This window comes from Varroa jacobsoni, unplaced genomic scaffold, assembly GCF_002532875.2.
Source record: "Varroa jacobsoni isolate VJ856 unplaced genomic scaffold, vjacob_1.0 scaffold_1063, whole genome shotgun sequence".
Classification (NCBI taxonomy): Eukaryota; Metazoa; Arthropoda; class Arachnida; order Mesostigmata; family Varroidae; genus Varroa; species Varroa jacobsoni.
In genome coordinates this window covers 918,601-942,542 of record NW_019213965.1, presented here as the reverse complement: position 1 = coordinate 942,542, position 23,942 = coordinate 918,601, and the positions used below count along the sequence as shown (strand labels likewise).

Genomic DNA, 23,942 nt, shown 5'->3' with positions numbered 1-23,942 from the left:
CTGAATGAATGCTCTATTATTAATTACCTGTATCGGTCTGTCATCGTCCACTACGGTACAGTCCTACGCTGTGCTCCACTGCCAACCCCAGTACCCCCGACCCGGCTGGCTCTCGTTAAGATTGATCTCCATCTTAATGACATTGACAGAACACAATATCATATAATTTGATCAGTGGACAAACGATTCAGCATACACTTCTTATTTCCGACGGAGTAAATCGTTGATATTCTCAGATTTGTTTCGACCCTCACAACACGCGACGTATCGAAAGGAAACAGGCCATTGTCAGGAAATAGCTTTTGTGGCTCCCTGTGCTATAATGTGCGTCGGGCCCTCATGGATATGAGCTTGATTAATTAATTGAATATATATAGGGGGACAGAGAGATAACGGATGTTGTCATCAGTAGCAGCAGCAATAGCAAGCAAACCGCTGCTAAAGGCAGTGATGATAATGATCATTGTATTGATAGACAGTCTACACCATCACACGCACGGTCAGCTGACTGTGCTGACTAATAGCGGCAACTATAAGTATACGTGTATACAGTCTACCGTATGTACTTTACGGTACGAAGAACCGCTCGCGAGAAACGCTGAGGAGCCGACGGCAAAAGGGGCAAGCATAACGAGACAAAGACGCCGCAATGGTATTGCATAGAGGACGCAGCGTTGGCAACTACAAGAAGCAACCCATTCTACTTTGTTGAGCCGTCCATCCATTCTCCCCATTGCTTAATCTTATTTTTCTCCTCTTAGAAACTATGGTTGCAATAGCTTGAGCAGCAAAACAGTTGCCGTATTTATCCGCACACAACACCACTCCAAACTTTATCATAGTCATGAACAGCTGTTAGGGAGCTCACTGATTCCTTTTTTCAGAATTTTCGAATAGGGTCAGTCCTTAAAGGTTCTTCGTCTTCGTTTGTCCCACTGGACGTCGCACATAAAAGAAACTTCTGTATTTTCAAGTGAAACTATTTCTGTTTGTTCAAAGCCTATATCCCTATCGAGCACCAATTTTTAAATCTGTAAAAGTTGTATTGAATGCTTTTTTCAGTGAAACGAAGTCACATAATCTGTTTAGCTTAGTTCATTATTCCCGCTGTCATCGTGGCTGTTTCCAATGGGCGATGTTGGTGACGTCGTTATGGTCCTTATGTCCATTGCGTGATAATGATATTGTCGTTTTCGACGACGGTGCCTTCAATGGAGATGTGTGGTTATAATGCGGACATTGAAAAAAACAAAGAATGGTACAAGCGAACGTCCAGAACACCTAATCCCGTAGCATTTTGCTGTAAACAACACTCACGGCCGGTAAGAGTACTAAAATGGCTTCAAAATAAGATTGTGGCTACACGGGGAGTAGATGAATGCTATTTATGTCTTTTAGCGAGTTAAAATAAAGGAGGCCCTTGCTAGTTTAAGCCAGACAACCCTGAGCTCCCTTTTTTCCGAAAGACCAGTTAAAGGAACGGGGAGCGGACGAACCTTCATTTATTCGGTACATTACTACAGTAGCATTAGCATATATGTTTTACACAGTTTGTAGAGAGTATATCATTTCCGATTAGTATGCTCAATTAACCCGAATAAGTAAAGCTCTTTACACGCCTCCAGTCAGTGTCTAGACTGACAGTTCTTTGTGAGCTTTGGCATGTTTTATCCTGCACGATTATAGAACAGAAACATGCAATGGATGCCCGTACACATACGGAGCCTGTACAGGTATGAGGCCTGTTATTCAAATGGCGCGCTTGATGCGTCCCCGTGAGATCTTAGCCGGTAACGTGTTCGTTGTGACGTACGTTCGAATTTGAGCATAGATACACTCCGTTTTCGGGAAAACACCTGGTCTGATGAAATGCCTAACCGTCATACCGGACGTAAAATTCTGCGCTGTAGTGATATTCAAATAACGACCGTTAACTCGTTTCTATCGTCTTTTTTGGGTTTAGCCTTTGCAACTCCCTGTATACTGCGAGAAATCAACTAGCGAGGACGAGCACGCTATGGTAACCCACGCCGAACTGTCTACCGATAATACCTAATGCAACTCCTGTTGAGTGTTTTGTCTCAGCTGACTTTGAATAGATAGAATGACATACTTGAAATAGTAAGCGGCTGAAGTGATTGTGACTGCCCCCATCAATACACATTATTATAGATCGGGTGTTGTATCTACATTCACACTACCCGTATGGTACCAATATGATACCTCACGTAGACCGCTGCTGTCAAAACAACGGAGATAATTAAACAAGATAAATAAACAGGAAGGGCTCGTCTCGTCGCGTTCACACGGAACGATTCGAGACCCGGGTTACTATAACAGGTCGCGAAGTTGTGCCAAGCAGTGATTTGTTTGCTACTGTTCATTAGATAGCAAGCGATCAGTAGTAAAGCGAGTTATCTTTACTGATTCAGTTACAACGTGGCCCTCAATGGCGGTGCTGTGAATTCTACCTTTTGCCCAAACACAAACGTCACACGAGGATCATTGAGAAAGGATAAAGGAAGGCATTGGCAAAATAAAGAAAACAGCCCCCGTTAGAGGCGCACAGCCTCGGATTGATAAATCACCTGAAAGGTCAACGGGTCAAATCGCCGTTCGTTCGTGGACGACAATTCTTCCAAAACGATTGTTTTGTATGCGCTGAATTTGATTTCATGAGTACTTCTCTAGCCTTTCCAGCCCCTATAGTTTAGCATGTTGCTATTACTTTTGATCCCTAATCAAAAATCGGCATTTTTTACACAAAAAACATTCGTGTTTTGTCTTCACCAAACTCATAAAACAATAACGTTCTTCGTAACAAAGAAAACTCAATACACATTCAAAAAATATTATTCTATAACACCATAAATTATCGAGGCTTAATTAAGTATTGGTTCAGGTTAGCGCTCTCAGCAGATACAACAAGAAAGCAGTCAACTTAGATGGTGGTGAAAGGTCTGCAAGCAAAATCAATCCACGACCACAACCGCCATCTATCATCGTGTTCGTTATTTTTTGCTCACTACTGGTGTCGTCAATCAATTCTGGTGCCACGGCACTCGTCGCATGAGCCCTTTTTCTAACCTCTTGTCGCCTACCAGCGGTAGACGCTCGGCACTTGCGCCTAATTACGTCGCATCTGACCACACTTTTTCATAGCTCCTAGAGGGACAGTCGTCGATGGCTATAAACGCGCCACTTGCTGAGCTGCTGAAAGCCCTTTTACTCGAACTACTCTGACTCGGGATGCTGTCTGAGCTGCTGCCAAGCTGCCCATAGAAGGATCAACAGACCAACAAACGTTTGTATGCCAGAAGAGCTGGCCTGGCTTGCCGGCCTCATCGGCGGCCATAGCGACTCTTTGTTAAAAAGTTTTATAATTTTCGCCGGCTGGCTGTAAGGTTGCAAATTTGCTGGCCTTCACTGCCTAGCTAAGTGGATCCCGCACGTTGCCCGCTCATTTGCTTCTGTCCAAAGCGCCTTCGGCCCTGCTGCTTTTCTCTCGTACATCTGCCGATAGATATGTTAAATCTGCCCAGTTTGCAAATTCTACTGGTCTCCGCTAGACCTTAGTAAGTCCTTGGTTGGTTGCAAAAAAAGCGGAGCGGCCGGCCTGAGTGGCCTGTAGTAACGTGTACCTAAAGACCAGTAACAACAAGCAGTCCATTTTTTCTACGCCTCGACCCTTTGCTTTTTTCACCGGCCTCCCGCGGGCCTTATTTTCAAAAACCTGGAAGATTTTCAGCGGACATCAGGTCAGATGTGCACTCACAATAAGTGTTGTCACTAACAATCCCGCTACTGGTTGTCGCCGCGTTCCCGCGATTTAGCCATCGTCGTTGCCAGGCTGACTCTCCCTAGTGGGACCGACTAGCATTGACGCCGGTTACTTTTCCCTCTTCGGTCTATGAACAGATTTGTACAGTTGCAGATCTGTAAGGCAGGTCGAAAGAGAGTGAGCGAGTGTGTACTTTTGACGACAACGGCAACTGGACTGAATAATACGGAAAAATGCGCGGAAGTAAGTTACAAGGGCAATGAATGGCAGGCGTAGACACAGTAGGGTCAGCTGAAGAAGACACACAAGGCCATAGCAACAAAATTAGCACTGCAACAAATGATCCAAGTTTCTGCTGCGGAAGTTTCCGTATAGTACTATAGTTTTCTGAGAAATGTCTGTTTAGTTGTCGTCGTCATTGTTATCAGGATTGATCGTGTTTTTGAATTGTGAACTATGCTCTTTGTTTATTTGTACGATCTTCATTCAGCTAATCTACGCCAGTTGTTATGGGAATCGATTATGGCGTAGAGTAAGGTCTTATGGTTCTCGTCAATTGTGTAAAATCGCTCTAGCTAAGTACGCTGACGTTTCGCCACCAGGCAGCTGCCTACAAAAACGCGTGTTACGTTTTAGGGCCGCTTAAGCAACTTGGACCGGCAGAAGGGCAACGCTAACGCTTACTGGATAGATAGGATCAATAAAAGGCGGAAAGTGTGCAGGTTTACCTTTGGCCAGTGGCGGAAATCTATGAATCGATGATTTCGAATAGTGCAATACAACTCTATACCGGTGAAACCGCTGAACTCTAGTAATGTACAACTATGAGGCTATTATATATTGGGTGCGTCGTTCTATACGTATTGTATCTCGATAATTCGTTCTATGGGTAGTCATGTTAATACAGTCTTATATATATAGAGCTCTATGTAGTCCCGTAATGAAATGTTTGATCTAGTAATGGAATTCGTTCATCGTACTTGTCTCGTATGATATATGAGTAAAGACGACCCCCTGAAACCGTTCACCAATCGGCACAAATATATAAATATTTTCTATCGAACTAGTCGACGAAACGTTAAGCACAGCATTTGTCTCTGTGACTATAATATAGCGTTCTAGCGGCGGTGATGTTCATTAAATAGAATCGTTATCAAACATCGAACGGTAATAGCTATAGCTCTACTCGTCAGTCTGTTCTGTATACCGTTTGTTTATCGCAACTGTATATTACTATACGTACCTACACGTACAATTAATAATAGTGGGGATCAAAGCAGTCAGATTTCGTCCGCACAACGACGACGGTAAGGACACCCCCGCAGGGTCTAGGGTTAGCCCGAGCCCCTCTCCTTCGGTTGCACTAAGGGCATTAGGAGCGTCGATCAGTGCGGCTACCCATCTACCTAGTCCACGATCTATAAGTGACTTATAAGTAGCAGCCATAATGTAATTGGAACGCTTTCCCGTGGACAAGTTCGAGCTGTAACGGCGCACTGCACTGGCTCCATTGCGTAGCATTCAAAGGCAGGCAGGCAGGCCGGCTGTCGGCCCGGCATTCTGGCGTAACTGCTTCAGAGCCTTGTCGATCTGGCCTTGTGCTGACCGGCTATATTGCCTTCGTTTTGTCGCTTTGCTTAACTTACGCAGCGGCTTAGCCAGATTTACTCATTTGATTGACAATGATACTGGCGGCTAACTGGTGGCGATCGCCATAGGACAGAGACAGGACACAAAAAAGACCAATCCAGGAAGGACTAGACCCAACTTACTCCAACCCTAAAAAGCAGGAGCCTGGTTAGACCGAGGAGCTGGTCTAACCGATCTTACCCCGTCACCGTTTCTGCAGATAGGCAAGTAGGCCATGAATAGGGCCAACGATATTCCGTTGCTGGCCACTTCAAGCGCGAAGCGGGCAAACGGACTAAGAGGGTCTTCGTATCTTAATGGTGCCCTGCCATCAGCCGATCGTCATCGTCAACATGTCTGCGTTCTTGCCTTGACGCATACACAACAGCAAGAGTAACATTATCGCTGCCATTATAACCAGTATTATTGCAACAACTATAGTGCTACCAGAAGGGCCTCTAGTTAATTTCTAATCATTTTAATAACGAAGGCACGAACGCGCGCTAGCCAGCATCATTCAAACCTATTCTTTATCGCAGCAGCGACGCTAGCAGAGCGGCGGCTGCAGTTCAATCGTGTTTCTCTTCAGCGTCGGCTAAGTCTTACTTCGTCGACTTTTGGCCGTAAGTCATCTTGCATCATCTATCCATTTTGTAATATTAGGGTGCATCAGGAGCTTGTCGGAGGCCATTATTATTTACTCCTTTTAACGTCGATACTTAGATGCTCTGCTGCTGTTGCCGATTCTTTGCGGTATTACTTTTGGTTTGTCAAGCTCCGTGTGTACCCTTCTTCCCCCCTTTCACTTACCTTTCGCCCACTCAGCTTCGCCCCGAAGTCATTGGCATCTCATTTCGTTACTACAGCTGGCCTAGCCATGAGAAATAATTTTGGAAAACAGTTCAGTATAGGTATAAAGACGGAGAGCTAACGATAGGGTGGCGGCCCTACGTGAAATACACCCTGAAATCTCTACATGATAGAGATAGTAATCATAACGTACGTATACTGTTAGGGTTAATTAATTATATGTTTTATGAGCGTTCAGATGTATAATATGATGCGTGAATCAGATCATGGAACAGACTACTGGCTCACTTGAGCACCCGTAAATTTCTTCATTTTCCAAAATAGCTGCCGAAGCAAGACTCTCGAGATTATATAGCATATCTCGTACGTTCGAGACTAAATTAGGCCTATTTAGACCCATAAGTGTATACGGTTGAAGGTTGCTAAGGTATGATACAATTCCAGATATGCTGCGTTAACTAAATGTTGACCAATCAACAAGCCTCTAGAGATTTCTCTGATACAGACTATATTGAAAGTTGACGGCCATGCATACGGTTCCTCTTAATTAAATATAATGTCAACAAACTGTAAGAAGATTCGACCCGTAGGGAATGTTAGCATTTGAAGTATCTGCAACCGTACGAAGCACCGTTAAGCGTCTCTTGGATGCTCGTTGCCTGAATTAGACTTTGAGAAATTTGTCCAAGATGTATATGCCGCTCGGCGGCTCCTCATCGCCAAGCGAATATTATTAATATGTTTATATCGTTTTATATCAAAACTCCCTTGTCCGTGTACACAAATGATGGACGTGACACGTTTTTCTAAGATGAGAATTTCGTAGGATCAAACGCTGTTTCTGAGTGTATTATGTAGGTAACTGTGTTCTAATGCTGGAACTCACTTATGGAGTTTATAAGTAATTTTCTCCTGTTATTTGAAATGATGCGTTCAGTTTAATATGTGTGATTGTTTGTAGATATTTAGTCTTGGTTATAAAGTTAGTCGTACGCAAGATACATTCGTTCCAAACAGCCAACCGTATTAAGACAGACATGCAGGCGTTCAAATAGCCAATCGAGCAAATAAAAGAATCATCAATGTTATAGCTACTTTGCTACGACAAGATTCTTACATAACTTCAGTACGCTTTTCCATTTTTCCATCATTCATTCTACCTTTATTGCGTCGTTGTACGTATACGCCTAATTAAACTCTAATCGCAAAAGTATCTGGTAATCGCGGCCGTATTCAGACTCATCTATTCGTCCTTCATCCGAACATTTTAGTTGGATCTCAATCTGATCTTTCTGCTTGCTTCGCATAATTTCAAAGTTCACTCCGAATGCCTGTACGACTTAGTGACCCGAGCGCCACCCTGCTCTTTTTTGTACCATAGCTTTTTTGCTTCTATACACATTCAGATTCTAGTTATTTAGTACCATATTTTCTACTATATGTGCTTACATAGCTTATACGAATTTTAGAGACACTCCAACACTATACATGTACACACAAGCACACACAATGTGCAGTATATTACAGCATTAATAAGGTGGAAATCTTTTTTTAAAGTATTTTCTAGTATACTGAAACAGACCTAAAAGGGATAGCGCAGGCTATTTCTGAATGAACAGCTGTTGCCTAAATGGCCTGGTGCGTCCGATGAGGGTCTTGCTGCCAAACTATCAAACCATACTATCAGCTCAGTTCTGACCGGTGCTACGCCTCCCACGCTGGTAATGCTACTTTCAACCTAAACCCTGTACCTAGGGCCTGATGGTTAACCGAACAAGACACACGGATGCATTGTACGTCACTGATTTATGCGTATTGGAATTGCCGCTAGGTTAGTGAAGGCAGAACCACAAACAACGAGGGACGGGACCAATAACGGGGTCTACACAAGAAGGCAATCAATAATCTAGCCAGTGTTGGCTCTCGCTAGTATGAACCCACTACAGCGGACAGCATGCGACACCCAATGGTAGTGGGATGTATTGTGAGGGTGTCGTAAGGCTGTCGTATCGGTGTGGGCTCGAGGGCCATACAACACATGTACTGGTTAGACATGCGCGTTATTGAAACTGCCGCCACTGGGTCAGGTTTGGCTGTGCCAGGATCTCATAAGTATCAGAGACACCTAATGTTGCCTAATGATGGTGTTCCGCTAAAGAAAAGAAGGATATAGTATTCGCTTACTACCATTCCTTTTTTACTGCTATAACAGCATTATAAAGCATAGCTTTACTTGCCTCTAGCCCTTCTGTCTGCTTGCTTATTCGATTTGACAAAATATTTGTTGTCTCATGGTCCTAGCCGCCACTGTCGCCGTTGTCGTCACCGCTAAATTTAACGTCCGCGTGTGTCTGTTGCTCATCCGATAGTTACGCCTGTACCTGGCTCTTCTGCCTTTCGGATAAAACCTAACCTTTATGGCATGGGGGTAGAAACTAGCAAATGTTTAGATAGCTTGTTGGTGAACGGCCGGGCCTGACAGGCTTCTTATTAAGAAAAGAAGGCCATAGTAGCACACATAGTGCTCTTACAGGGGTCTGCAGCTTGCGCGCGAGGAGCAGCTCTGTTCGTATGCATTTGACAACGGTCACTCAATAAAAATAGCTCATGTTTTGTAGACACACTCACAGATGCTCCAATTGAAACACCTTATAAGCCCAGAAGTGCGGCGGATACATTTTTCTTCCAACGAATTCCATGGTGCTCAATTCTCGACTGAGACAAATCAAGAGAGAGGCTTTGTACTTGGAGGAGTGCCAGCGTGTACATGTTTCGTAGAATTCGAACAGCACTCAAATGGGCAGCTAAAGCTGTATTGTAATGTGCAGACGTACAGGCGATTCTACGCTTGTCTAACCGTATGGTGGGAAAGAGCGACGAAGAGAAAACGGGGCTGACAATTCATTTTCTGTTAAAACCAATAGAACACATTAGTTCGGGTGTTTTTTTGGAGCCAATGTAACACAATAGAATCAAAAAATACAAAAGTGGCTTTTTTCTCCCGCGTAGCATCATTCTCTTCGATACTATTCTATACGATTAATAACGTGCTCCTCGACATGAAAGCAATAGCGGTTAAACAAAAACTGACTATGCCATTCTTACAGTCGTCATTGGTCTAGACCTCAGCTTCGATCTCGACGTTTTCGGCTTTATTCTAATGGCCGGCGTCCGCCTTCTTTTCGACTAACGAGAGGTATAGCCACTTGAACTATCGCACGGCACGAAAAAGACTATACCGCGACAGAGTGACCACCGATTCCGCTCGCCTTTGCAAAGCTCCTACTCTTGTGTCTGTAGTAGTGCCAGCTGCAGCAGTGAAACACCTCAACGGATCATCGTTCTGGCCCCTTAACTGAATGCAATGCCAGAGGCATCATTGAAAGAAGACTGACACACTGAGTTCCATTTGCAAAGATCCGTCAGAAACGAAAAAAGACCAACAGCTACGACAACGAACAAAAGGGGTGCTAGCTCAAGGACCGACCCGCAGGCTGGCCGGCCATTGATATAAAAATCATCTACAAGGAAACGATGACGTGATGTTTCACTCGCTCTAGCTAGGGGATGCGAGGGGCGAGCCTCAAGGATTACATAAATTACCAATACCCCGTTGCAAACTACTACAAAAGGCAGTGCCATCCAGCGGTTTTCTGTCTAGGAAAATGGGGCCTTGAGTTTTTGATACGGTACTTTAGTACTGTTTACAATGGGGTATTGGTAATGTATTTAAAGCATCGCCATTGCTACATTTATCCTCTTCGCGATTCTCGCTTGCAGTGGCAGAGAACTTTGAGCGACAAGGGTCAGAAGTTGTTCCTGTTATACTAACGTGACGCGTAAGCTGTATGACGTGCTACGAGTCAAAGTATGTAAGTGACGGCAAAAAAAAATGTTGCTTCGTATGATAATTTGTATCATGCATATTGAAAACAAATATATACCTGTACATATACTGTTGTTACAATTAGTCTCGCCGGTAACGTGTACAGTATGGCAGACGTCATTAAGTAAAAAAAAAAAACCAAAACAAAAAAAAACAAATATTACGTTTTGGGACTCCGACTAGAAAGCTGCAGGAGATTTTATTTCGTTAATACCGCCTTTTCTATGCAGAGCGCTACGTAACTATAAGCGGTCTGCGATTCATAAGCATGCGAACGAGTTCGCATGCTTATGTACGCACGAAGAAACGTACGAGTTTGCTTGCGCAATTGGAATGGGCACAAAAGTACATCGTAATAATCTATTTTCCTTTTACTTTTAAATACCGCAGTCGCTGATTCTCAATAGTGTCATTCGTTGGACGCCTGCCGCTCTAACGATCGGCAGCCGGGTTGTGTCATTGGGTCGTAGACTGGGTCAGTATCTCTAGCTAGTATGCCAGTTTAATGTTATGTAATATACTAGAAGTGAGATCTGAAAGTCGGTGCGTTCCGTGTACGCAAATAGTTTCCCCGATTGTGTTAGTCAGCGGCCTGCATCGCTACCGTCCCTCTTACTGTTGCCGCAGCCGCTGCTGCCAAATCGACGCTTCTGATTGCATACACCCATTGGTTAATAATAGCCATGAAGACAACGATGATGACGCGGCAATCGTTCGCCTTCATTGGGTCATGGATTTCGTTTCGTTCCTTGTTTCTCATATGGTTTGACGCATTCTCCATCAAGACGCCAGTAAAAACATATGACAGCATGCAGCATGTACTGACTTCAATGCGCTACATGTTAGGCGAAAGCAGGCGTATTCCCGACAAATAAATACGGATCGATAAAAATAGAAAAGCAAAGATTTCGTGAAAAAGAGCGCTATTGTTATTAATTCTGCTATACGCCGATAGCGACGCCGTGTGTCGACAAGCAAGCACGCGGTTTGTTTGTATGCGTATTCCTATGAATGGATATCTGTAATAACGGCCTAAAATGGCACTTAACGCGGATATGGTTAACTTCGTAAGAGTTTATAATTATATAGCCGATTGTTAGAGAGTTACTAACTCTAACTTAGCGCGCGAGAAGCAACGTATATATTAGGTACTCAGCCTCACGCTAAGCATAGGAAATCGGTGGAGCGTTATTTGTACGTATCTAGGATGACGCCAGCGCCGATCGCGTTGTCTGCGCGTCCTATGGCGTACACGCAACGTAGGGATCGTCATTGTCGTCGCGAGCATATACAGCATTGTCTTTCCAGGAAGGTGAGAGGAAACAACAAATCGTAATATAGAAAGTATCTTTTCACTCAAAGCAAACTTCAACCAGCAGCAACTGTCGTTGAAGTATACATATATGCACTCAACTCTATTCGAGAACGAGCTTTACTGACTGCACATTCTGTATTGATCGCTAATATTATTATGCTTTCGAGGCGTTAAAATAAAATTTGTGAGAAAATAATATATATATATATATATATTCGTTAAACAGAGATAATTACTGCCCAGCTGCATACATACACATATATGTTTGGGCAATAAGATTAGAAAAAAGACGTTTGAATTAATTTCTATAGCAGTTACAGATCTTCCCGTTCGGAACGCAGAGTCTGACCTCAGGTTACGTCTTCTTACACCTCAAAACCTGGTGAGCGTGTAATTGAGAGGGATGACTTAATCAGCCGGTCGGATCGCCCAAGCTACTTAGCTATATGCAAGAAGCTGGCGCCTCTGACAATGCGACGTCTCTGCCGGACAATGGGCGCCAAGCCCATGAATGTAGTCGGAGGCTACAAAAATACACGAGCTATAGACGGTCTAAAGAATTATTGCACTGGCCACCTATATTGTCTATATACCTATCCATATATTGTCTCACCTTTGGTTTGTTCGTTCGATAAACTATGCATGTCCTTTCTGCACTGTTGTTGCCTTAGTTAAAGCTAAGCAGTAGGATGCGATTAGCTCTGTTTAAAAGACAAATGAATGTAGCGACCATTTTGATAAGCCTAGCTTGACAGTTGCAGCTAATCAATCATCAACTAACTGAAGAAAAAAACACCCCCCTCGTACTGCGCCATGTCCGTATGGGTCGTACAATTAAGGCACCAATGCTACGTTATACCTTTAGCATCAATAAACTTTAATGTGGCTCTCGTCTACACAACGGGCGAGAGTTCGCACATGATAATGTAATTACGTTTTCGTTTCTTACGTCCTGTACTCAAACCGTTAAGCATTGTCTCAAACGGCCGATCCCTCCCAGCGAATCGAACACACTGTTTCATAGTGGAAACGGCCAACGGCTGCAAGCTGCAGCTAAATTAAAGGGGATGGTGAAGCTCCCTTACATCATGTACAATGCACAGGTCCTCAGGGAGCAGTGGCTACATGGACAAAGCTGAAACCCAGCAGCTGGCTTGACGTTAGTTGCGGGTTACAGGCTATATATACGTTCGCTATTCTACTATTCTTATGTAGGCTGGCCGGTCGAGCCCATTGATCGATCTGGACGGGGTGTTGAATATAGTACCAATAAAGCCTTGTCATTGTCGCTGGGAGAACTTCCCTTGCCAGGTCTGTCTGCGTCGTCGATCCAACGGACTTGGATAAAACTTTATATAACGGCCGCCAGTCGTCCTGCACGCCTCTGCTACTTCCATTCGATTCAACGAGTTTAGGCTGAGTCTGACGATCTGACAGACTGGCTGGGGCAAAGCCAAAAGAGCCACGCTGAACAACCGAGACAAACAATTAGTATAAATTCGATATACGCCGAGGATAGTGAAGAAAGTTCATCGAAATCGTTGACGTGACGTGTGGAGACTCGGGAAATAGAAACGATGTGCTATGGCTAATAAAAAATAATAATTAAAATTGATTCTGCTTTTCGTGATCTAAATAAATCACGCAAACCTTATTAGATTTTTCAGCCGGTTTGATTCATCATCAAAATGTACGTATTTCACCGAAAACCACATGGGCAACTTCCAGCAGTGATAAAAGCGGACAAAATGGCCTACTTTCATTCAAACCAGCAAAGTATCCCGCAAAATTTTAAATTCAATTGATAATTTACTGTATCGTAATCGCTAAGTTAACAGTTATTGGGCATCGATCATTCGAAAGTACAATACCTTATTAAACTGTGAGTTATGTATTGTTGATTTCTAGCCAAACTGGGGGGAACACTTGTAACCGTGAGGTAGTAGTAATAGAGTGCTCCTCCCTCTCTATATTTATATGGATAAATCAATAGATCCACCAGATGATAACGTCTACTTTTACCGTGTAATCTCTCTGAAAAGTTAGCTTTATAGTTGTAAATGAAGGTTAGCAAAAATCCATTGAAACTTATGTATTGATGACACTTACGTCGTATAATTATTGTTGCAGTACGAGGCTTTAGCCAGTTCTAACTTGTTTCGTATCTGCAATCTGTTTCGAACACTTATACTAATTCTTCAGATGCATTTATCGAAAACCAGCTGTGGAAAACACATTTATCTACACGTCTCTACTTATCTCGTACGAGTGTACGTAGAGTACGTATACCAAACGGATAATGACTTTCTACGAACGTAAATTCGCAGAAATTGGAACGCCAAGGAAAATCCTCACGACGTAATAGCAAAAGAACGGTACGTTCTACTTGGTTCCGTCACGGATTATAAAAGCCACGTTCTCTTCATCAGCCATGGACATGAGGCGGCGGAACATCCGGTCGAATGGCAATTTTAAGTGGGCAAACGGAACCTGATACTATTTATCTTCCTCTAATCAATATGTTCACAAGGTATTCGGTCCATTTTGCACTAGCACTTAGCTAAGCGGACGCCTATAGCTTTATTGAAAATGTTACTGATAGCGGAAAGTAGTGATTGTAAAGTGTCACAGGGTATTACCAGGCTTGGAGATCACACACTTTTTACTAATGGCAATCCTTTTTCCTAGCCGTCGCATTCGAGGACGGTGTAATTGATTAGCTAAGCTGAATGTTAACGCTGAGGGCAACTATAACGTCAATAATAAACGGAAATAATGATCACTGTCTTCACGTGTCATGGCACCGGTGGACATGCCTCGTAATCAAATCTAGGAACAAACCGAGCTCAGCTCTCCTGCTCACTGTCTTTCTAGCAATTTGAACCGTGTCATTTATACGAAGGTTGCCGCAGCGAAGAGCCATCTGTTCGTACTTTAATTAGCAATTGATTAGGACTAGAAAACAATATATATAGCGAACAAAGCTGCTTTCCGAGCCCCACACCCGCCTCGCCGTTGCCCAACGAACTCTATTAGCTGTTCCCAAACGTCGGCGGAACTATGATGAACAACCATAGTAAAGGGCAGCCGATAGGTAGGCGATCCAAGAAGTGAACGACAAGTTCGTTGGAAACAAAGAACAGTTGTAACACAACCATACGAGAAACGTTAGACTATTTATTGATATTTAGTATAGACATACAAACTATAGAGTAATGTACGATAAAGCTTTCTTGGTTATGGTGTTCCATGTAACGTTTGACGGAGAATTCCGCCAGGCTTCCTTTACCTGGTTTCCGGCCTGGATCACGTGTCTTTGAGTCCAGTAGACAAACACGTTACCGCTTTTTGCGGGGAGCCATTAACGAGCCACTTTTAGAAATAGCTGCCTGCATATGGACTTCGCTTCATAACTCTTCTTTTCTTAATTTTATTGATTTTCTTGTTGCAAAAGCACACTCGAAAGCATGTGTTGGCCTACTGATAGATAAATACTAGGATGGTGCTTGAAACAAATGGTCTACCAGCCGCACGAGCAACAGCAGCAGCTGTTGATCGACAATTCTGTGATAAACTGGACATAGAAAATCTCGAAAGCAGAACTAATATTATTATTAAGAAGTAGGCTGATTGATTTTAGCCGAAATTACTTTACATTCTCAGATCTGTTCTTCGTCGAGCGATATCGTGAAACGGTGGGCCTGATTTGATTAGCTAGCTCTGAGCCTATATCCTTGCGTTATTAGATTTGAGAGTTTCTCGTAATCAATGCCTATTCAAATTTAAGCCAATAGCTGGCATAATGACAAAGGCACACAAATGCACAAAGAAAATGGCTACTTTCTTTAATATTTTCCCGTTGCTCCATTTTGCTTATTGTTGCTTTTTTTTTTTTTTTTTTTTTACAGGTCAGCTATTTTCGAACTCAGCAATTTAGTTTTATCGATGTTTGATTGGGCTATCTCGTAATAATTTCCCGACAGGTCCTAGTAAAAGGTGACTATTCTGAATACTCGACTCAGTTTTCCTATGTCCATCTGACGTCACTCGTGACCAAACCATTTCAGTACGAGATCTCGCGCGTATGTATAATCGTCCGTTAGTTGAAACGTTTCAAATAATAAATGTGCAATTCCCTTCGCCAGAGATACGGGCGCGCACTTCACGATAATTAATCACCTTCTGCTCCCCCAATATGACGGGCAAAATCAAAGCTACATATATCTTTTATGTGTACCTATCCATATGTTACTATCGAAAAAAACCATCTTTTATGAGAACTATCTTATCAGTATAAGTATTCACAATTCACTCTTGCCGTTTAAGCTCTTCACAGGCAACCGAACTGTCGCTAAACGGAAGCAACATCTGTGGTGATCAGTGGGGCTATCGGAGGGACTAGGCATCACCCGGTCTTTGACGATGACCCACCCCTTCCCTTACCAAGTAACGTGGAGGTGTACCACTCCGAAGGAATGACCATACGTAATAAAACCAAGTCAATTGGTGGCGCGTTTGTGTCCATGATTACAATAGATTACTATTTATTACCATATAATTTGACGGTTTTTGTGAGTGTCTAGTGTACGCTGCAGAGGACTGAAGTCAAGAATTATATGGCCTCGTCGACATATCAACGGGTTGCTCAATTAACTAGCCGTCCGCCTCGTCTACGGCTGGTTGCTATTAAATTCGCGCCGTAAAAAGACTCATCTATTCTTCGAGCAGCAAGCGCAGGGTCGCTACGTAAAGGGGTAAATTGTTAGACAATAGATTGCGTGAAGATGAGATACACCCTACTTCTTCGCCTTCCTGAAAATTGGCACCTAGCTATTTATCTGCTAATAACCAGTATTTTTCGTTTGGGCGCTGAAATCATGTACTTCCAATCTTCGTTTCGATACCGTCTTTTAATTAGCCGTTCAACCTTTACTGATTAAAGGCATCGTCGGGCTACAACATCTCCACACAGACAATTAGACGCCGAAACGAAATCTGTCTGAAAAAAGTACTCTGACAGGTAGGCTGATTAGCTCACTGTTATTTTCTGTCAGCGATTGTACAATAGTTATTGTGATAGTGATCACCAATTAACTGTGGCAATATCAAGGCGTAGGAAGGTACACTATTCAAATAAGCACTTACCTTTTATGGAATGACGGGTAAGTATTGTTTAAAGTTATGTTGGCATAGCCAGTTCTTTTCTCTATTCTTGCTGGCAATAGATAGATTGCTCCATCGTTGTTAGCTTGTTGATTCTTTATGTCGTTTCACATATCAATGTGTGTGTCTTGTACTAGTAATGTCCAGGTCGCGTATGGCATATTTGCTCCTATCGGCGCCCGGTAACAGGGCTAACGTTAAAAGATATGGATAGCGCTCGACGACCAATTCGACCGTATGTCATTGTCACCGCGCAGGCAAGTGTACAAACATACAGGCAGACGGGCGGACTTCCAAATATGCCAGTGACGAAAAAACCGACATAACAAAAAATATACATATATATATATATATATATGGACACCGCGCGGTGTCAAGATTAGATAAACCCGACAGCTAAACAAAGCTGAAACAGATAGGGTAGACCAGTTTTCTAGTCATGAAAACACATCACAGAAGCTGGCCATGTATATATTACCGGCTTCTATGTGCAGCCAGAAGCCAACACTAAGATAATTGAACGCATTGAATATTGTGATAATGTAGTCACAGTAATAGCCGGACATGTAGTAGTAATATCCGACAATACTGCGATTCGTATACGCGCGTACTAACGGTAGCTATGCGTACTCGTGCCTCCGTGCTACGTGGTCGGCGTACGATCGTTCGGTAAGATGAGTCCGTTTTAAAATTCGTCACAAGAGAATGATTTCAAGACTCTTGTTCCAGTTTGTGGAGACTATTGCGAATCAATCAATGCAGTATGACCTCGCATTATTATAGAAAAGAATGGAAAATCAGATCCCATACGATGATCGAGGAAGACGACCGTTGCCCTAGCGTAACAGTCAAATTAAGACAATTGCTCTTGTTATTGTCTCGTCCTAAAGAGTTGTCCAGAAATATAGAGTATGTGTAGCATTCGCACTCAATATGTAACCTGTGTATATATGGCTTTTATCTACAAGTGTCGAAGGCTGTACAACTAAGGAGCCTGTACTTATAGGGTAGTAATGTTTTGCTTGCGTTAGTTCTGTCTGCGTTGCGGTTACTGTTGGGAACTCTGGCGTTCGCCAGCTAGCGCTCCGCTTGCACCCACAGTCCGACCGATAGTACCACAGAGACGTCAGTCGAAAATAGGAAAAAACCGGTGTTATCTTCTGTCGGTCTATCTACATTGGTGTCTCTCTCTCTCTCTTCGTCCTCCCTGAGCACGGTGTTCATTCCGCCAGAACACATGATTCCATGGAACGTGCTGAAGGCTAGCTTCTTTCAGGCTAACATGGACCCAGTCTGATGCGTCCGACTTGAGACTCATTGCGCAGGCTAAATTCGTTCGTTTCTGTTCATGTAACGACGGAGTACAGCTTAATCAGATCATAACTGTTAATGACCTCAACGCTGACTCGCGTAGGTGGCGAATGATAACCTGGGCTGCAGGAGGGGTTTTCTACAGGCATTAATGTCGAGTTAGGTACGGACATATATGTAAGCATTTTTCCATATTTCAACTATCGTAGCTGGGAAGTTGATGGAAAGCAATGCGTGTACGCCCGTTCGCGCATAGCATTGAATGTTGGATACGTTTAGCGGCAAAATGAGATTTTCTCTACTAATAGTAGAGTGTTTAAGCCATTAACGTGGACCAGAATTATTTTGTAGCGTATCTGCTACGGACGTATGACCCTGCCACACTGAAAAGCACCATCTAGAAACGCGCTTGTTCGAATATTGGAACGGATAGTTCGTTATACGTTTGCGATTATTTAAAGACAGTAGAAAGTCGACCCTCGGCCGACTCTAGGTGAACCTTTTTCAGCATATTATATATTTCAGCTTAGTCTACTAAAAGCAGAAGTTTCTGCATCAGTGTTGATCTCTAATGCTTGAAGATATTTGCTTTAGAAATTTTCAGTAAATTAAATGCCTCCTTATATAATGGATTCCACGGGTTCATCGATGCTCGCAATATGAATTAGCTTATCTAGCCATTGATTTATTGGCACCCGTTGTTGTTGTTAGCACCCGTTGCCTATGCGCGCTCATCACGGCCAATCTCTTCCATAAATCATGACAAATTTTTGCCATTTCTGCAATCAGATTAAGTGCACAGATCACTAGCATTCGTCAGTGTTGCATTATCTTGTTTTTAGCCATCTCTGACCGCGTTGCTACCCCTGCCCTGATCCTTGCCCTCGGATAAACCATATTTGAAAAATCGCCTTCCAAAACATCACACCGCAGCAATGGCTATAGCAGCTATTGCTGAACTACTAACGCCACCAGGACGGCTAAATTTAGAGTCTACGGGGAACGAAAAAGCTCGCGTACAGGGCAGCTTTCACCGGTGCGCGTGGTAGTATATTGGTCCACTCGGCAGCCTCTTTCAAGGCCACGTTGTCTGCTGTCCCGATAGAGCCCTTGTAGCTGAACTCGACTAAAAAAGTTCTGTTTGTGTCCGTGTGTATTGGTTCCAGTCGTAGTGAGTCTCACATGCTGTGAAACCCGTGTGGCTCGCCGCCTGTGTCCACGGCATCATTTGCATTTAGCCCCGGAGCTAATGAAGTGAGAGGGGGGGGGGGGGAAGAACGCAAGGAATTGAGACTACTAGATACTCTGCGACAAGATCTCGACAAGAGCAATACAGATATCACCGCCAAATTGCTACAGGTCTGACATCATAACCTGGCGCGATTTGCTACGCGATCGAACAGTGTAGCATTTGGCACTGGCCATCCAAACGGATATACGAAGGGACAACCTGATCTGCACCAGCCCCATGAGGCTTCCCATGATGCTGGCCTGTTGGTTTCCTTGGATACCATCAGAATCAAACGGACGACTGCAGTACCAGCAGCGGCGGAGCCTAGACACTGGTATATTTACTGTTGTCAAGGCGCTATCCTAATACTAGGCGCAGTGCAAATGGTTTAAATCAGCACTTCGACCAGGCAAGAAGACACAAAACCATAAGATATCACATGGGCCCGAACGGTGAATTTATACAACCAGAGTGTAGCGGGTAGGCACGTTTAATACTGCGCGTAATATGTTCAGACGAACAGTTAGGCCAACGCCGTCAAGGGCAAGGGGGGGCCGGTTGCCATAGCCAACCAAAGTCCGCCCATTGTAGTTCCAAAGGTCAAATCGAGCACTAGGGGGTTTATAGCAGCATTCATTCTTCGTTACCTTGATGTTAATTAACGAATACACTTGTACACGAGGAAAGACGCATCAGTGTTGATTCCATTGCGGTTTATTTTTTTGTTCTGTTATTCAACGTTGAAATTGTGGTAATTAACAACTCTGCCGCGGAACTATATGGACCGCCACGCGTGCAGTTACAAACCGTTAAAATAAAAGTCCAGTAAGCGTTTAGGCGTTAAGCCGTGAAAAGCGACCTTTCAAGGGCAGGCCGGACAAATAAGGACCTCGTTGCGGCTCAATCAATGACGAACTGATATTCGATGCGAACTAAAGGCTTTCAATGCCGTTACGACTAAAGTATGTACGCTTTCGAAAACGTATACCAACTTAGTATTAATTATGTTAACTTGGGGCAGAGCAACAACGACATGACAAGTTTTGTGAAATCAAATCAGCTTAGTAGCTGATGATTTTTATATATATATTTAGCCTTTATATAGATAACTGTTCGACAGTTGTTTGTGCTACCTAGCGCTTTGCGCCTGAAGTTAAACACTAAAATGTTGTACTACTTTTCTATAAATTACTTCCTTTATAATTTGCAGCCTAACTTTGCCGAAGCCTGCTTGTCTAGTCGAAAGGGCGTATTATGCTTCACCATTCTGAGTAAATAATTTCCGCGCCTAACACTTGCTTGAATCCCCTAGGACCCATCATAGCACTCAAACTAGGTGAAGATTTAGCAACATAACTCGAACGGAGTACATTTTTGATGTCATGAAAAATGGACGGACGACAAATACGTTCGTATAGCAAAACAATAGATATTCGGCTTTACACATAAACATTTGCAGGAAGCGAAATCATTATCACTACTAATTAGATTACGAAGGTCTGTAGGCCAACCTGATTGATAGCATCTTCCAAATCGCCGTTACATGAGTGCCCCTGGATTGTTAAGCAATTGGTGATGGTAGGTCGGGACGGCTACTTGACAGTTTCCTTAATTTCGAAACAAATAGCCTTGAGACGTATTCGAAGTGGTGTGAAGTAGTGAAAAAGGCAACCATTGCGATTCTCAGGCCTCCGACCTGCGATAGCCGTAATAAGCATTTACTACCTTCACTTACGCACCACATAGCTAAATTAATTGCGTTTATATGTTTATACAGTTTCATTAAAAAATTCATTCCTATAGGACAGGTCTTATATTAGTAGTTAATCATACTAATAGACGCATGCCTCCCTCCGTGTCTCGGTGCAGTGCGTAAAATCAATGGGCATTTTACAGCCCCGTTATTCCAGCCACTTTGGGTTTGGTTCATTCCTTGATTCCATCGACTACGAAGGTAAACAACAACAGTTCGACCTATCTAGAAACGGGTAAATTATGGTCATGTATTGTTCTAATAAAGCCTTATTCGTTAGAATACTTCTAACGTAGAAACCAATTCTGTCCAATAGCCCACTAACTCAGATATAAAAAGACCCTCGAAAAAGATGAGATCACGATATACAGATCCGCGTTTCTGTATCTTTTCAATCTGAGAACGTTGCACTTGTGACGTTGCTTTTGAGAGCGGAAACGGGTCATGTGCGGTGTTTTGATATCGACTGCGACACGGCGGTCACCCCTTCACTGGCCATACCTATAAACAAACACAAAAAAACACAAAAACATGATCAGAACTTAGATTGTTCTGACTGTACGCGTTCTAGATAATATTATACAGAGTACAAAGCAATTCTGCGAGTTGTTCGCTCTATGGATAGTTGACTGAAGTATATTGAACATCGCTCATGAAAAGAGATTGTTAGAAGGCATGGGACGTCGCTTCATCTGCAATAACTTCGCTTTGTCACTCAAGATTGTTGGTCTTGAGCGCTATCGAAAGACTATATGTATTACTTTAGAAATACAGTATGGATTATTACAGGTTAATCAATTGATTAACCTGTAATAATCTTCTTGGCAAAATGGTCTTGGCAAAATGAATTTTAAGTCCTATATATATATATATATATATATATATATATATATTGTGGCTGGCTGTAAACGTTATGAGCGCTTTACTAATGGATCGTTAGGGAAACTGATTGAATGCGTGCGTAAAATCGTAGATGTTCTTAATTTAAAACTGGTGTTGATAGCGGTATCTTACAGTTAAATGAAAAAAAGGAGTTCTCACTGTGCACCATAGGCTGTGAGTCGTTTGGCCGTTAATAGGTGAAAAGGTAGCGGTAGTTGAACGTACAAAGTTATTGCTGGGTTTTGCATTTATATCGCTGTTAGGAGCAGTAGGTTCGCCCCTCAGTTATGCAGAGCTGTTTGGCAGTTGGACCTGTCGAGCTGGATTCAGGTCGGATTTTTTTTTGCCTTTCCTAGTAGCTCCTACCGCAGACAAGGATGATATGAAGGCTTAACTCGTATCCAAAATTTAGTCAAGATCACAGCTTACCTTCGTCATAAACTCAGATGGTACGTTGCAAGTTTGATAATGTGTAGATCTCATCGGCGAGACAAATTTTTATATTTTCTGGAGTAAAGGAACGGAATGATGGGTCGCCGCTCGTTTTGCGTTAACCCACTCGAATGTCGCTTTAGTTATGTATCAAGTTCCAGTTCCACTTATGTATAAATTATATGTAAGTAGGTATGTGATTGCTGTATTCGTTTCAACACACCATGTACGCGCATACACAAATGGGTATGGGGCTCTTGTCGAACTTGAGGTGTACCCTACGTTTGATATTTCAGGATATCAAACAGAGAGATATGCCTCTGTAAGGCAGACGTTGCTGGCAAACCCGAGGATCACTCAAGGTAGTTTAAAATCAATACGAATTTGTTTAATCATGGTGATAAGATTTTCAGTAGAATGTAATAAGTGTTTATCTGCTATTATCAGGTATCAGCGTATTCTATGAGTAAACGGCTCCTAATGTTTTTCGATTATGAGAACTTCCGAACGTCCTTATTTTTGTCCTTCATACGACAACGATTGACACGAAGCTACCGAACCTGTCTATGAAGTACACAACTGAACAGCTTACGATACTACCCACGAAGTTACCATAGTCAAATGAAAATTCGAGAATACCTTCGACCGGCTAGAGATTGGTAAGAAGTCGTAGCTTTATATCAATAAAAGCATGCATGCATACAATTTCGTCGAGCTGACCTTTGCGCCGCACAAATTAAGTGCTACTAGGTATTAACAGATACGAACTGCCCCAAAAACAGTACATGCCAAGTGAAGATCCCGCTGCTAAGCTTCGTTATATATCCGGTCTTCGCTCAGTTTTCTTGTTACCCTCTGAGGTCACTGAACAAATTGACGTACTCACAACAGCCATTCTCGTTCATTAACACGCGTATTCTGCCTTAAATACTGCCCTGCTTTCCATTATCCACAAACAAGATAACGCGTAGTGATATTACCCGTGCTATCTTTGACCTAACACCATTTTGTCCATAAAATTCTAAATAATTTAACTATATTGAAAGAAAATAATTTCCCGCATTGAGCCTGTCCTATTTTGGCGTTGTCTTAGGAACTATCTATTTCCATACATTTTATTTTTACACGACATCCCTATGCCGGATCTGATGCGTATTTGGCATTAAACAGTTTCTAAACCTGACATGAAGCATCAGCTAGGTACAGCTTTTGCCATATAGATTTCGAACAAATCGCCTCTTTTCCCGGCTTCCTACTTTCTTTTTAGTTTTTATAATTACATCTGAACTAAGACTAGTGTAGTAGAACAGGTTCGAGAAGCGAAATCTGACAGCCATTTCAGGCCACGAGTCGGCCGAAGTTGTTTTACGTAATTGGCAAAATATCACAGAACCGCGTCATGTTTGATAAGACCACTTGATTATTGATAATGATGATAACCGTACGATTCCATCATTAGCCCATTGAGCAGTGTTTGTCATTGGGTAGTGCGCTTGTAATATAACAACTACGATTTGTAAATTAGCGTGAGAGATGTTTTTAAAAACAACCTGTCGGATTGTGTACCGCAGACTCGAGGGACGACATTACCCAGAGTTAAATAACTAAAAGCATGCGGCTTTTTTTTTCTTCTTAGATACAAACAATTCAATAATAATTTTTTCTCGTTTGTTTTTCTCTAACTATTCTACCTGCATTGCCAATGAAAGCTGATTATCGTATCTACCCATATATACCTTAGTCAGGCTT

At 42.7% G+C, this 23,942-nt stretch overlaps 1 protein-coding gene across 11 annotated transcripts in view; it reads right to left on the bottom strand.

Moving 5' to 3' along the window:
• LOC111266205 (octopamine receptor beta-2R) overlaps positions 1-23,942 on the bottom strand; it is a 136,359-nt gene that overhangs the window by 34,813 nt on the left and 77,604 nt on the right. For 3 of the 11 annotated variants that reach the window (XR_002683930.2, XM_022843480.2, XM_022843481.2), the window contains one exon: positions 19,823-21,380. The exons of 7 other annotated variants lie outside the window; for them this stretch is intronic. Coding sequence is in view for 2 of the 4 variants with exons in the window: in XM_022843480.2 (XP_022699215.1) it covers positions 21,322-21,380 (59 nt within the window). In the remaining 2 variants the exon portion in view is untranslated. Of the gene's footprint in view, positions 1-19,822; positions 21,381-23,942 lie in introns of those variants that run through there. One more of the 11 variants, XR_015313331.1, reaches the window with a different exon arrangement.